The sequence below is a fragment of the Gymnogyps californianus genome, chromosome Z (assembly GCF_018139145.2).
Source record: "Gymnogyps californianus isolate 813 chromosome Z, ASM1813914v2, whole genome shotgun sequence".
NCBI classification, from domain to species: Eukaryota; Metazoa; Chordata; class Aves; order Accipitriformes; family Cathartidae; genus Gymnogyps; species Gymnogyps californianus.
Window position 1 is genome coordinate 1249842 of NC_059500.1, and position 16021 is coordinate 1265862.

Below are 16021 nucleotides of genomic sequence, written 5' to 3' on the forward strand. Positions count from 1 at the left end.
TTTATGCATAGCAGTAATCTGAACAAATTGGCTGCTGACAGCTGCAATAAATTGCCAAGAATGAGTGCTGTCAGAGAACAAGTTGTTTCTGTGAACATACAGGATAAGTAAATCCCATGTCATGCAGTTTTATTCAGCCGAAGTTATTTGCAATCCAGTACGGCAGGATTTATAGCATTATTTATTGGTATGAAAAATGCATATTTATCTTTAAAATGACATTGACTTTTACTCATATTTTGTGCCAGGAAATTACTGTTGACTTCATCTATATCTATTTTCACCAGTATTTATAGATGCTACTATCTTTTTTCCCACCTGATGCAAATTAAGAACAAAAGACCTTGTGTATAGTATATTCATTAAAGCTATGTATTAATTTTTATCTGTACAAAACTGAAACGTCCCATAATCTCTCTGAATATTGTCATGAAAATTCAGATTGATTTTGTGTGCATGTGTGTATGGGTACACAGCATATAATGGATGTTACGAAAAACGAAAGTTAAAATACTGAAAATCAAGTATTTAGGTTTTCAACACCTAATCTGCTATGTCTTGTCTGTTTAGTTTTTTCACAGTAATGAAGCCATAGAGGGTTTTTTGGGTGCACTTAAATACAAGCAGTATGCGACCTATGCTGCTGTATTACTAATCTGAAAGCACAGGGATACACTACTCAAAGTTCTAAACTGAAGTGGGATTTTTATATAAAATATTTATATCTTTTTCAGTTTCATTTTTTTCCACAGAGATTTATGTAATTTCCCTCTGAGAGACTGAACGTTATCAGAGAGAACTGAGTGGTGCTGTAAAGCTGTGTATGGGTACTCCAACATGCATATAAAGTTGAGTGAAGGACACTAAATACGCTACTGCTAACGTTTCTTCCCAGATTTTTTCTAGAGGTGTTGTGGAGACTGTGATTTATCTTAAAATACTGGCAATTTTCTTTTTAAAATATTGTTGCCTGAGAAAGAGGTTTTGAATAGTAGGTGTGTTAATGTTGAAATGGACGAATCTTGAAGTTTTCTCAATTTTACAAAACTCTCTACAAAATTAGTTCCTCTGGAATTGTAAATAGTACTTTATTACGCTGGTCTTTCAAATAGTTTTTTCACATGGTGGTTTGAAAATTTCTGCACGTTGAAGTAACTTTGGAAGGATATATTATTTTCAAAGTTTAAACATAATGGTCAATATGCTACTGTAATTTGAGTTTTGAACTGTGTGCGCATGTGAATTACACAGCAATTCTGTGCAAACACAGACAAGCACACAACCAACAGCCTGTGTGTATAATAGTTTGTTGATTATACATGATGACTGCAGTTAAATTATTGCAGATGCATTTCTCTATGTAAAATGAAGGTTTTGCCCGAAGCGTTAAAATCTAAAAATGCTACTGGCAGGCCTGCCCTTGACAAATCCTGAGATGTGCTGAGCCGTCTCAATTTCTGATTGTTGTCAGAGGGCGTTAGATGTAATTGCTACATCTCAAAATTTGGCCTTCAGGTATTCCACACCTTATTTATTACTATCTCTGCACATTTTAACAACTTCTATTAATGCAGAGGCACTGCTGTTCTGCTAGAAAGCCAAAAAAGCTTCAGTTTTGGCTCACAAATCTTCAGTAACTTTTTCTTACCAGATATTTTATTATTTACGGCTCTTACTGACAGTTGTTACTGTCACGTGCTGTTGCAAAATTGGTAAGATTCCCCAGTGTATTCTGCAATTCAGAATGCTGCACACAAGCTGGATTATGTTTATGGATCCTTCTTTTGACCCTCTGTCTCCCGCATATGGAAATGTACTCCACTACATGAAGTACGAGTGGCCAAATAAGAGGAAGGGAGAAGGAAAAGTGGAATGGCTGCCTAGATATGAGGAACGTGACAGTAAGTGTAAAAAGTGGTTAGGGGCGTAGAGAGGGATTTGTGAGGATTTCTGGAAGGCGCATATTGGAGCTGTGTGAAAGCTCTTGCGAAGTTGCTTGGACCAACTAGTGAGGGGAGAGCCATGTAGCAGGAACGTAGTGTTCATCAAAGCGGTAGACTGGTTTAGCAGAGGAGAGCGTTCATTTTGCTGCAGAGAAGTTGCACTGGTGACAGCACTAACAGTGCATATCTGTCGTGTATGGCTGTGCCACAGGGACAATGTAGGAAATATCACATCATAAAACATCTGCAGGTACTTTTTTCTGTCTATGCAATTTGAAAAGTAAATCTGTAGTTTTATTGTGAAGAGCTGTACTTAGGAAAATGTTAATCGGTCATTTCAAAATCCATCAACAGGATTTTGTGGCATGGACCGTATTTCTTTCAGCAAGCAATAAACACTTGTCCGTATTCAGGCATTGCTCAGTGACTGGTGAGATTGTCCTGTATTTCATGCGGCTCTCGTATTTCTGTTACCAAGACTGACTTACCCCACACTGCAGGGCTCTTTCCTGCTTCCCATGTGTTGCTGCATGGCACCTGGCAGCACCGTTTCCCAGGTCCTGCTGAGCTCTGCAGCGAGGCAGCGTGCTCCCGGCTTCCCGGGGATCCTCTCCGGCTTCCCGAGCTCGCCACCACACTCCCCCTGAGTCAGTGTCCTGCTTAGCTGAGTTACAGTCTCCAGCTCCTTTGGGAGCTTTCCTGATTTTTAGTCTATCACCTTGATCCACCACCTATCACAAGCATCGTGTGGGGTCTGTCATTTTATTTCTTTCTCATTATCTTTACACTTAAAAATGCTGCGCTCTGGTTCTTCCAAGAACTTCACGTTACTGCAGTCTTGTCTTTCTGAGCCATGCCATTTTCTGTCGGTGCTTTGCAGAATTTCCCCTCTCCGTTTGTTTCTTCGTTTTACTGGAACATTGTACTCTGCTGATAAAGGATACGGAGTCTCACAAATTGTAGCAGTTCATGCCTCGCTGCTTCTGATGTGTGTCCAGCTCAGTTCTAATTGCAGAATCGCACAGTTTCCTCTCCTTGGCATCCTTTGGAGCAGCATAGACCTGGATCACAGTGGAGTTAAAAGGCTGTCTTCCTGAACAAGTCATGATGATAATTAAGTTGCCTGGGTTGTAGCCAAGTGGTGCTTTTCTGTCCCTATCACTTAGGATTGTGCCAATTCCTCTTTTATGCTTTATTTTGTCATGTGAGAAAATGATCTCGCTATCTGCTGTCTCTCCCTTGCCTGGCCACCTGGCTTTTAAGAGGCCTTCTATGTCATGTCGCTACCTTTGTAATTCATTCATTAGCAAGGATATTTCACCAGGGTGCCAACGCAGTCTTACATTCCAGGTTCTGTTAGAACTAGAGAGGGGAGGTGATTTTTACCTCTTAGACATGCTGATAATAAAATACTACATATAGTTCTGGCTTCCACACTTTAAAAAGGATGCAGGAGAATTTCACTGGATCAGAAAAGTTACAAAAAGTCATTTGAGGGCTGTAGGAGATGTGTTCCAAGGAAATGTATAGGGAGCTGAAGGTGTTTAGCATATCAAAAGGAAGATCAAGAAGAGATATGATTATGGTATATGAGTACCTTCACTAGAAGAAAATATGAAGCACTAAAGGCTTTTTCAACCCAGTAAAGAAAGGCATAAAAAGAACCAAAGGCCAGATATATTCAAATTAAAAATAAATCAGAAATGTATTTCTAACAGTTTGGGCAATTAACACACTGAACACAGTTTCAGAGAAGTGGTGGGTACCCCTTGAATCTTCAAATCCTCCTCCGTGGGAGCTGTACCTTGTTTCTGCAGCGACTTATCTGTGATGCTCTGGCACATGAGCTTGAGGCATTTGCGTGGTTTTTCTCCCTTCTGATCAAGGCCTGAAAATCCAGATCCACTCGGTGCCTGATAATGTTCACGTGCAGAGCTGATCTGGGGGACCTGGGGGTGCCTCCATGCCCCCTCCTGAGGGGTCAGCCGGCCAGGGCGATCGTTCCCGTGCCCCTGCCCGCCACTTTTAATGCTGACACACATGTGCACTGAAGGGACCGTGCAGCGTGGAGCAGCGGAGTAATGCAACATACGCAAACTGCCCTGAAAACTAAAACTCCCTGAAATGTGATTTATAGCGATGCTTGAAAATCTGTCTATGGAGTTAATGGCTATTTTTGCCATAATTCTTCAGGCTGACCTCTTCACAGGTGGAGAACTTTTTCTTTCAGCAGCAGCACGTAAATAGCAATTCCATAAGAAACTGGATTGTCCAAAATTACTATTATCTCCTGCTTTCAGTGTGACAGCTGCCAGTCACATGCAACTCATGGCCTTGTCAAAATGGCTGTAATTTTTCATGGTCCTCAATTTGAGAATGCAAGACAAAAATTTCTACCACCACGATGCTCATTCTGCACCACTTTCCGGTAACATTCAAGTTCACCTTCATCCTCAAAGCATCTTTGTTCTCCATGGAAACAGTTGTAGGTGACAAATGTCTTTTAAGAGAACATCTTAACTGATGTAAAAGTCAGCATTGCTAAAGCTTTAAAGCTTGAAATACTTGTATATACTCTCAGTAAAATGTAAAGGGGCATTGTCAACTTGAACTTTCCAAAGCTATTTATCTTTACAAGTATTTTGTTAACTTCAGTGCTTGTAAGGAAATCTAATCTAAAAAGGAGTTTTGGGGGTTTCCTACTGATGTCTGTAAAGGTTATTCTAGGATAGGGTTAGTGCTTAGGTAATGCCTTAATAAAACCAGGCTTCCTTCATTGTTTTGGTCCCGTGCAAAGATCTGGTGAGGGCAAAGTAGATCTAATAAAAAATGGCTTGATTTTTTTTTGCAGGAGAATTTGGTGTGAGAGCAAACAAAGTGGATTTTTTTTTTTTTCACCCAAGAAAAGCCCAACTATTAATGGAAAACGATTGCAATTTTTCTTACAGTCTCTGTGAATTGGAAAGTCTCATCTTTCGACTGAAGTGCGTGTGCCACTGATGCTCTCGCCTCATGCTGAATGCTCCTCGAGCCTCGGCACCTTTGAGTTAGGGACATGCAAGCTGCATCTCCTGCGAGGTCAAAGGAGGGGACCTGGCGCAGAATGAGAAATGTGCTTTCACCTGACCGTGTACGCATGGAGATGCTTTTAACTTATATTTCCATAAAGCACAATGATGACACTCCTTAATGGAATAACCCTATTTTTTTATCAAATTATCTGAGGGCCCTTCAGAGGATATTTTTCGTGTGAAATGGTTAAGGCTTTCACGGGAAAAAGCTTCCAGATCACTCCGTACCCTTTGTATGATTTTAGGAAATAACAAGCTGGTAACGGGCTGTTCATGGAGATCTATCAAGCAGACAATAGAGACATATTTCTCAGGTAATCTGTTCTAGATGTGGTGCTATTAGGAATATTTTATAGCTGTAGGAAAGGTGCACGGGTAAAATCAAATTGTCAGTTGCTTCTTTTAGCTTAAGTAAAAAATAGCATGGACTACTAATGTTGCAAAAGTGGTGTAACTTCAAGAATTGGAGAACTTGGAGCTTGTAGCTCTGATGTAAACCCTGTAATTTTACAGTCATTGCAGTTTTCTGATGCATGTAGGGTTTTTTTGTTCTAGTGGGGGTAGCTTTTGTTGCCTGTTTTTGAGTGAGGGGTGGATTATTTCTGCATTACTTGTATCATAATGACTTTCTGATTCTTTTACTGACTTTAAGGGAGTTTAGACTGGCTCCTTCTATGATGATTGGTTACAGCCGCAATATTGTTGCAGAGATGTATTTCGGAGGGGTTTCTGTTTTGAAATAAACTATCAAAGAATATTTAACACCAGGGGCATCTTAACCTACTCCAGCTTTGAATGCTTGATTACGATATCTGTTATCTTAAGGAGGGCTTTATACTCCTCACTGCAGCCTAAATAAAAATTTGACAGCCCGTGTACATGTACAAAACTTGTATTGACCGTCAGGCTGCACTGACATCAACAGCTTTAGTCTTCCCTTACTGTTGTTAATTTCTCTTTCCTTATCATCCAAAGAGTTCAGAATAAAACGTAAACATTAAGCTCAGAATGCTACTTCAGTTAGAAATTTTTTTCATTGTAAAATAATTGAACATTATTACTGTATGAGCTTTGCAGTAGTTTGATTTTGACAGCTGCACAGCAGACGGTAAATGTTTAAAAAAAAAAAAAAATTAAAAGGAAATTTTCCTGTAGCAAATCTAATCTGCCTGTGATAGCACAGTGCCCATTTTATGAGGCTGCATTTATTCTCATAATTGGCTATTTCCTGTCCTTAAATGCCTATTTATTCATGTCTGCCACCTTTTTCTCAGTTTATTGGCCCTGCGGTCACCACATTATCTTTCTCTTCAAAATCAATTGACATTTTATGAAAAGAGTTTGCGAGATGTTTAGTTTAGTGAGAGTGGCATATAGAACATGTGCTTGTCACATTAAATAATCACTGTTAAAAGTAGAGTATTCAGTGGCTTAACTATATATAGAATATATTCATTTACTTTATTTCAATATTGTTACTGTTTTTATTTGGAGTAATGAATTGGCAAACCATTATTGGGGGATGCTGTAAGTAGAAGTATTCCAAATAGTGCTTTTTCACAGAAATTCCTGTACAGTGCAAGCTGGCATTACATCTGACACAGGTATTGAATTTCTAGACAAGCTCAGAGTTGCGATCTAGGAAAGCTGAAACTTATGAATTATACAAATCAAAATATTAAAACTTCTGAGCTGTGCACAGACCAATTACTAACCCTAAGGTATTCTTGTTTTAATTAAAAGCTCATGGTCAGCTCTTTGTTAGCAGTGATCCTGTTTTTCCTTCCACACTCTACCTTTTATTTTCAAAGATGTTGCAAAGCTATTGCTGCTGGCTGGCACGTATGGAGCCATTCTTCATTAGTTCGGTGTATGGTGCAGCCAGGGTCATTCAGAAAGGGATCAAGCAGGGTGGATTGGCTTCAGCCACTCTGCGCAGTTATAAGCAGTCCCTGCTCATTACAACGTGAGACATCTTATTATATAGGGGGTTGTGGCATCAGATTTTATCCTGGATGCCTGCGTGAAGCTTTGACCTGAGCCACGCACAGCTTACTGCAAGAGAGCTGAGCCTTTTGGGTGGTGCTCAAGTCGTGTTTTTCTATGCTCAGTCGTGTTAACTCCGCCACAATTAAGTCCACACAGATTTTTTTTTTCTTTTAAGAGAGGATTTTTACTGTTGTTAGATGAATGGTATCAAAAACATTCACATCAAAACTTATATTTTGCGTTTATACAAGAGGCGTAATTAAAAAGTACAATTTGCATCTGAAGCTGGATTTTTAAAATTCTTTTTGACTGTGTTCGAGTAAGGCATATTAGCTAACCTGGTTTCTAGTGTCTGTACGTTCTTTTTAATATTTGTTGTTCACATGCGTAACAGGTTGTAGCTTTAAAAAACCCAGAAAATTCAAGGAGGCAGCATGGGTTGAAGCTGAAGAGAAATCCTTCCAGAAGCTGGGAAGGAATTTCTACTGATTTGGATTTTTGTCCAGCTGAATGCAAGTAAGCCAGTGTGCTCTTGTTTGATGTGAAGAAAACCACGTGCTGATGGAGAATGTTTGTTTCTAGGTGCCAGGTTGACCTGTCGACCCTGAGTAAAGAACAAACCCACAAGTTGGAGATGCCGCTGGAGGAGGGAGAGGGATGCCTGGTGTTGCTGGTCACTCTCACAGCCTCAGCTGCAGTCACTATCTCTGACCTCTCCATCAACTCCCTGGAGGACCAGAAGGAGCGAGAGGAGATACTGAAGAGATATGTATGGAGTTCTTCTCTTTTGCCCTTTGTTTGCAAAATGTTTGCTCATATAAATAATAAGTATCGGGGGGAAAATCTAAATATATCTGTTATATCCTTATCACACTCAGCCAATGACAATCATTTAAACTAGTTACTAGTATCACGGCTGGTACAGGTAACATCAAGAAGGCTTCAAATCCTCTTTGTACAGTAAGGTATTTTTTCCATAGTAATTCAGCTATTTGATGTGATCTTGTGACATAAAGAAGTTAATTTTACTGCCTTGCAGATAATTTTCACCAGGCACAAAATAACTAAGGGGTCACTCAGTGACTGTACAGTTTCTAGTGAGCGTTTATGCCAAATGGTTTGAGATGCCAATAGTTTTCGGCTTTTTTTTCAGCATTTACTACAGGGCAAGAAAACTTATTTTTTGTCTGCACATTAGAGGCTAGAGCACTATTTTGTATCATCAAAATAATTGTTTTAAACAATATTTCCATTTAAAAATATTCTGAAGGAAATTATTTTCATTTCCCAGCATCCTCACATTACACAGAATCTGTGTAGTTTTATCAAAGCAACAGAGAGGGGAGCTCTTACTCCAGCATTTGCTAATACCTAAATCACTAAAAGTAACTGTCTCACTACACACGGAGAAAGGAAAAAAAAAAAAAAAGCTATTTCCACTTAAAATTACAAAGCTTTTATTGTACAATGCTGCCAGGTGTTTAGAAAGGCTTCTCTAGACACTCAGCCATTAAACCAAGCTCTGACTAACAAAGAGCCGCTTAATTTTTTTTTAGATTTTAAAATATTCCTATTCCATGACTGACATCCTTTCAATAACTGAATTTAATAAAGATGTACCTTATCAGGCTGTGCAGATAACATGAAGTGCTAGTACTAATGCTGTACAATATTCTTCAAACAGATTAGCAGGATGTGCGCTTCAGCAAATTTATTCTGGCTATCTCCACTGAATCAGCTGTCTGCTAATGCTTGTACAACTCATACACCAATAGTGTTATCATAAACACAGTTTAATAGAGGTGACTTAGTGAGGCTAAACATAATATTCCTAAACCAACTGAGAGCTAAGGTATTGTGCACCATCTTTGAAAAATAATTACAATTAAGAGAGTTCCTGCATGTTTTGGAATCCACCAAGGCAGTCTGTAGTTGTCAGAACAGATCTTTATAAATATAATACATTTCTGATGGATATGTTTTTGAGGTGACATACTTCTTGCTACCAAATGCAACAATACCATATTTCTGTGGATTATTGTGTGTGATGATACGGCAGTCAAGTGATACTGATGGTTTTGATAATTTAGTAGCAGTATAGAAACATGTTACGACTGTGTTATTATTAATCGGTTTTCCTAAATTCTCAATTTTTTGTCCCCAGTGTAAAGCATAATTATGTGGTGTAAGATTGATCTATTTATTTCCATTTCTTACATATTCATGGATATGTGTCTTTTCTTATATTTACATTACTGTATGCATTTGAAAACATTTGTATTTTTGGAAGATGTTCATATTGCAGAGGCATGAATTTCCCATTATGTGTTTTTGAAAATTGTAGCATCAATATACCTGTTTGATAAATTTTACTGTTTTTATTAAAATGACCGGTGGACAGCAGAAGAAAGAAATGACAAGGATAAACGAAATTCAAATTGTTCATTTTCACTGATGTTTGATTTGTTTTTGGTATTCATATCTCTACTTCAGAACAGATACAAAGAAAGAGTACGCAATTAGCAAGATGTACTGTTCCACACTGAGTGGCTGTATTTCGGGGTTTATTTTTTGTCCTCTTAAAAAATCTAGCTTCCATTTGAGAAATGTATTTTGCACCCTTTCTGCAGCCAAAAACAGTTAATGAGCTGACCTTGCCATCAGATCAAATAGCCTTGGAAAATGACTCTATTACTGTCATTTAACCATTTGTGGCTGAACATCAGAGCCTTACAAATTAAACAGGCATTACTGTTTGAACCATTATTTTACCACAATTGTCTGAAAAGATTAATTCCTTTTGGGGTGAGGAGGGGGGCGCATTAATGGGTACAGACCAAGAGAGATTGTATGACCTTTTCAGAACGGGTGTGCTGAACCCGCGGTCCCCCTTGTCACAGTTTAAAAACCAGAGGAGCTAGTTTAGAGAAGAAGTTGTTAGCATTCCATTTTTATTATGACATTTCACAGTCATCCGATTTAATGTCCCTTGACCAGATTGTCCACTGTGAGACGATGGGCTTGAAATGTTATTTAGAGCATTGATAAAAGGTGAGCAGTTCTAAGATGACAGCGAGTCATAAGGCTGGTGGTGTGACATTAATTTTCTCCATAACAGAGATGGAATAAGACGTCATGGTGACAAGCTGTCAATCAGTACTGGCCCCTCAGTGTATCTCGATGCCATAGGATGGGGTATTGCTTCTCCCATAATAGAGCTGAACTGAGATGCTCTCCCTGACAGCTGCTGCAGCCATACAGAAAATATATTATACAGCCTTTCATTAAAAAAATAAAGAGGACTCATCTCCAGAGCATTTCAATCTTTTCCCATCTATTGAGGGCTGAAAAGATTCACAGCAAATCACGGATTCCTCTGCTATGGAAATTTCAGGCTTCAGAAACCATGCGGGTTTTGAGGCCTTCAACAATAATCATAAATAAGAAGACAGAATATCAGCAGATAAATCATTACTTAAAGTTATGTATTTAAAGTAATGTATTAAAGTCATTTGCTTCTCCCAGAGTCTCTGCCGTGGTGTTGTGTACATTTTCAGCAGTCTCCGCAGTCACGATGTGCAGTAAATGAATCTAAGCCAGCTGACTTGCTGGAACTAAAAGTTCAAAAATAATTATTCTGCAGGATGCTAACAAAGGTGGCAAAGTAAAATATGGCACTGGTGCCTTTTTGCAGAATGAGCTTACCAGGATGAAATTTGGAAAAAGGGGACTGTACGGCATTCCAGGAAGGGGGGCAGTCACTTGGCTTGCTCTGTGTTTCGTTTTTGCTTTGTTTTCTTTCTGTAGCTTGGTGTTTGTTTCGGTCATTGGGAAACTTGTGTAAAATGTGGAAACATTTTTGTAAATCCTTTCACTTTCGTCATGGTATTAGAGCAGAGTTATCTCTGGTTTGGTACCAGTTCTGATAAGAAGCTTCCAAACCTTGATTGTTATTGTAATAAATGAGGGATGGTGCCAGCCTTTGAATTATAACAGTGCTATCTGTAACACTGTCTCTGCCACCCTCAGCTTCTAAGCACATAAGCAGGGGGTTGAGCGTGTGCTGATTAAAGTTGACCATCAGTATTTTTAAGCCGTGTTTCTGATGATTAACATATTAAAAATGATAAAAATTTATTAACCATTATCCTGTGATAACATGCGTGCATGTATTCATATGTATGTAGCATGTGGGGTACTACACTTAACTGGATTCCTCAGTTCGGTATACCAAGGTCAAACCTTCGCTGTAAACAGTAAATGGTCAGTTGGGTCTTGTGAAATTAATATCAGAGTGTGATTTAGCTGTTAGATTTGTCTTATTAATAAAAAGACAGGGATGCATATTATACGTCTAAAATTTTAATGGATAGGTTATCTATGCATAAACATACAGTAGTTTTTGCAAGCTGACATTTAATATTTCATTTAAGCAGCACCTGTGGTTTTCGGATCAGTGATGTTATTTATTCTGGTTTTCCATAACAGTCGATTTTGCCTTCATAATAAATTAAAGAATTGTTGACTTGGTGTTTTACCTGATGTTTGCGTTTTCTAGAAATCTGAACATTATCATAAGCAGTGGAAAAGGTTTCACCTGCACTACATTAAAATTTTAGAAAAGGCCACAGGCATTAAATACATTAGTCCAGATTTTAAAATGCTTCAAAATAAAGGTACGTGCTAGTATTTATGAACAAGACTTGCAAAACCAACCAAAAATTAGGCCACGTATATATATGATTTAAAATGGATTTGAAAATCTATTTTTAGTCTCCTCTTTTGGAGTTACTTCCCTAAGTTATCTAAAAACTGAATGATAGTGCCAGGTTTGTTATTAATTGATAGGAGATTCAAAGTTGCATTTGATGTTCTGTCATTTGAAATTCTGCAACTTCTAAATTATAGTCGAAGTTAGAGCTTGAGATTTTTAGCATTAATCACAACTAAGGGGTGCAATGCTCCCAGTTTGTTACTTCTAGTTATTTGAAAAAAGAGCAGCAAAAGAACACACTTTCCAAGCAGCTTTCTAAAACTATGTTGGATGAATAAATGCAACTGTTAGTCTACTCTTAAATTTTTTCTTCCTCTTTTTAATAGATGTAGATATTGCAGAAGTTTATGTTAAAAAAAAAAAAAGATTTATAGTAAGAGCTTTCTACCATGGAATTGGAACCATCTTTTAATTCATTTTTTTGATCTCTTTTGCACGTGAATATTATGAAAATTATTAAGTTGTTATAATCCTGTTTTGATTGGTTTTGCTCATGTTATCTGCAAGCTATATGCAAGCTTATATATGCATATATGCTATATGCAAGCTTGCATGTAATGGTCAACTACAACAAAAATATTGGCCCTAAGTCACTGTTCAGAATATTATTGGAGCCATCAAAGGGAAAATGTGAACATAGATCTCACAAAAGTATTTAGGAAGAGGAAGTGTTTTATTGTCTGTATTAATTTTGTTGAAACACTGCTGTCATTTAAAATTTTGATGGACAGTTGTTCATGTACTATTAGGGGATTCAGTAGAATTAGTGTTATATTTAATCATTCATATTCTAATTTTTCCTTTGCATTTTTCATTGGTAAGTTAAAGTTGCAAAGTAGTGAAAGAAGCACTGACAACTATCCTTTCTTCAGAAAATAATATTTAAAAGTATGAGTACATTAGACAGAATTACACTAACTTATATCTGGGCTGGGGAGGACACTATTAATATTGCTTTTGTTTTGTCTTTTTTGCAATCCAGAATTATTTTTCTTTTTACTATTTTTTAGAGTCCAATGGCGATGTTCCGTAACATGAACGATGTGGGATTTCTTCAGGTGAAGGTCATCAGGGCAGAAGCATTGATGGCAGCTGATGTCACAGGCAAGGATTCATTTAGTTTCTGTGACAGTAAATACTGTAGTAAGACTGGGCCTTTTTAGAAGCGAAAAAAAGAATATTTAAAACAGAAGTTTATCTGAAGATTATTGTCTGTTTGCGCAGTCTCATCTTCTGCTCATTAAGGAAAAAATCTGCAGACAAACAAACAAAACTTTTGTAAGCAAGGCAGCAAGTCATTCTAATGCTAGCCAAGCCCTACGTAGATTATTTCTCAGAAGGGTGAAATACACATTTTTCTCCATCAGAGGTCCTGGAAAAAATACATAGAAAAGACTTCTTTTTCTAGCAGATAAAAATATACAAAATTATCCAAATTAAAGCTGAATTCCAGAGGACAAGGCAAATGAAAGGGGCTAGACTTAAATACTACTTTAAAGTTGTTGCCAAAGGAACCACTTGATATCTGCCAGATATTTAGCAAGGCAGCTGTTGGTTTCAGACATTTCAAATAAATGCAGTTTCCTGTAACTACTGCTTACCTGTTTAAAAAGGGAAATAAGAAATTATTTTTTTATTTTCTATTTTATGTGGTATAAGCTGAATGGATAATTTAACCTTTTGCTTTTCAAAATAAAGTATTTCAGCCATACTGACCATATTTCTCCAGAAATGTCCAAGTTATCTCCTGTAAGTACAATCACCTTCACACTGCACAAGTTGAATGGAGCAAAATGAGCTGCTTCTGTGTCAGAAAATAGCCATCTCTGCTTTAAAAAAAAAAGGGGGGGTGGGGGGAAGGAAACTATACTAATCTAGCTGATTTAACTGCAGTTCGGACATAAATGCTCTGTTACAGGAGCAGATGTAGATATATAGCAACATACTCACTTTTTAATAGTTTTTTGTAAATTAGCATGAGTACCAGTATTTTTTTTTTTTTCTTTCTCAGACAAGGTAACAGAGCAAACATTTTGTTGCTGAAAATGATCATCCAGTTTGTGGCACGCAAAATAACAGATTCTGTTTTCGGGGAGGTTGGAGAAATGCTTCTAAAGATTCCTTACTCTGCTTTGACCTTATAATCCAATGTGGTCTGAACAGAGAGAGAGATTAAGTTATTCAGGGGCAAATGGGATAATTCAGTCTCTGACCTCGTTCAGTCTTCAACTTTTCCAGATCAACATGTCATTCGTGCTGGTTGAACAAATTTTTTGGAAATACATTTGATTCAATTAAAGATGTACAGAGCTACCAAAAATTTTCAGACATTGCATTTAGAACGACGGTCAGGAAGATGGGGAGGAACACTCAATACCTTCCTGTGCCCCGCATATTTTGTTCGTTAGCAAGAAAAAACATTTATACGGCAGGTATGTTTTGTAAGATGGCTGTGCATTCCAGACAGTACAGAAATCATTGTGTATTTTGGACAAAAATACCTGGTATTTTGAAAAGAGGACAAAGGGCTTTTATTAACTACTGTAGTAATTATAAATATAGTAAAAAATAGCTATTTTTAGTAACTTGTGGGTATGTACATTCATTTCAGATTAAACTTTGAGTAGTAATATTTAGAAATAACTCGGAGTAGTTATTTGATGACTGTCAATAAATCATGTTTGCAAAAATTGTGTAAAACTTGGCCCTCCACCTTTATTCAACTGAGCAATACTTATTAGTCAGTGTGGAAAGCGCTGTCATCAGTGGTGTAACTTACACAACTAAGGATGTCTTGTGTGAGTAAAAGCTAAGGACTAGTTTGCTCTTCTTACTATATTGTTTTTTCAGAGTTAATCTTTTGCCCTCCCCTGAGTCTGAAAAGTAGCTGAAACACCTGTATAGTACCTGTGTGCTTTGCTGTGTTTCCTGTCGGCTGAACGTATCCCATTTCACTTTCAGGAATCTTTTCATGTGAAGTAATAAATCAAAATTTATTAGTTTGGGCTGAATGGATTTTAAAAATCCTTAATATTCCATCATTAAGCATAAGCATAGACGGAAAAAGATTCCTGTAATCTTTTAAGTAGTCATCAATCTTGCTACAGTTGCAAGGATTTTTTTTTTTCTTTTCAAAATGTGAAATTTTTCTTTTGTTACCATACATTCATTGAGCAGCATTGTAATACTGTATTAACTCTGTGTGAATAAAGAGCAATTGAGACTCCCATTGAATGAATGAGTAAAAAGCACAAATTACTTTTTAATGAAACCCTCAATTCTTCTCCTTTCCACAGAAAGCCCATAGCCTTGTTCAGCTGAATGCTACTACAGTAGGTCACTTCAGTTAAGCCCCTAATAAACTGTTGATAGTCGAGGGCAGGTTTTTCTCCAGTCTCAATAGCCCAGTGTTGGACAGTGCACTTCAAATTGTTAAGGTTGGTACAGATTTTTTTTTTTTTTAAAAGAGAGAGATTAAGGGTGGTGGTTCAGGCCTCAGTTTACAACCCCCCCCCCCACATACACGTGTTGAAGAAGATGCCAGGGTGAGTTGAAATTTCAGTGAAGTTGTGGGCAGGGGAGCGAGTAGGCACTACCAGTTTGAAAATGGGGCACTGCTCGAACGTGCCGTAACTAGGTTTTAAAAATAACCCAGAAAAGAAGAAAGTGAGACTTCTCACTCAGCCCGCTTGCAAGGAAGTCTAGGAAAGGGAGGACCACTGAGGGGTTGAGAGATTCCCCGCCAGTGCTTGAAAGCTCACCTTGATTTTGGGGAGAGCTGAAAAATAGAGCGTCTTCCAGGAGCAGGGCCTTTGAGAGAATTGCCGGGTCTATGAGGATGTTTCGCGCAGACAAATGGCGTCTTTCCATGGTCAAAACACAATTTTAGGGCTTCCACCAATGCAAAATTATGTTCTGTTGGAAATTGTGGTCACAGCCAATACCCCTTCCTGGAAGATACATATTTTTTAATATGTTTTTTTTGAAACTATAATTAACAAATGGAAAGACATTGTGTGTGGTGTTTACTTTCCTGAGAAGAAAGTTTCATTTACATCTTCCATTGTGTTTTAGCTGTTTGGTGCGAGGCTGTTTTCTCCCTAAATCCTCAGCTAAAAGAAGTTGTATTTTCCCCTTTCCCCACGTCTTTGCTCGCTTGTGGTGCCCTTGGAAGGCAGGCAGACCTTCTCGAGGGTTCGGCTGCTTGCGGAGCCCTGGCATAGCAGCCTGTGTGCCTGCAGTGA

At 37.9% G+C, this 16021-nt stretch overlaps 1 protein-coding gene across 2 annotated transcripts in view; it reads left to right on the forward strand.

The window, feature by feature from the left end:
* MCTP1 (multiple C2 and transmembrane domain containing 1) overlaps nucleotides 1–16021 on the forward strand; it is a 285660-nt gene that overhangs the window by 160005 nt on the left and 109634 nt on the right. For both annotated transcript variants that reach the window (XM_050912970.1, XM_050912971.1), the window contains 2 exons: nucleotides 7586–7772; nucleotides 12788–12881. In XM_050912970.1, coding sequence (XP_050768927.1) covers nucleotides 7586–7772; nucleotides 12788–12881 — 281 coding nt within the window. The remainder of the gene's footprint in view (nucleotides 1–7585; nucleotides 7773–12787; nucleotides 12882–16021) is intronic.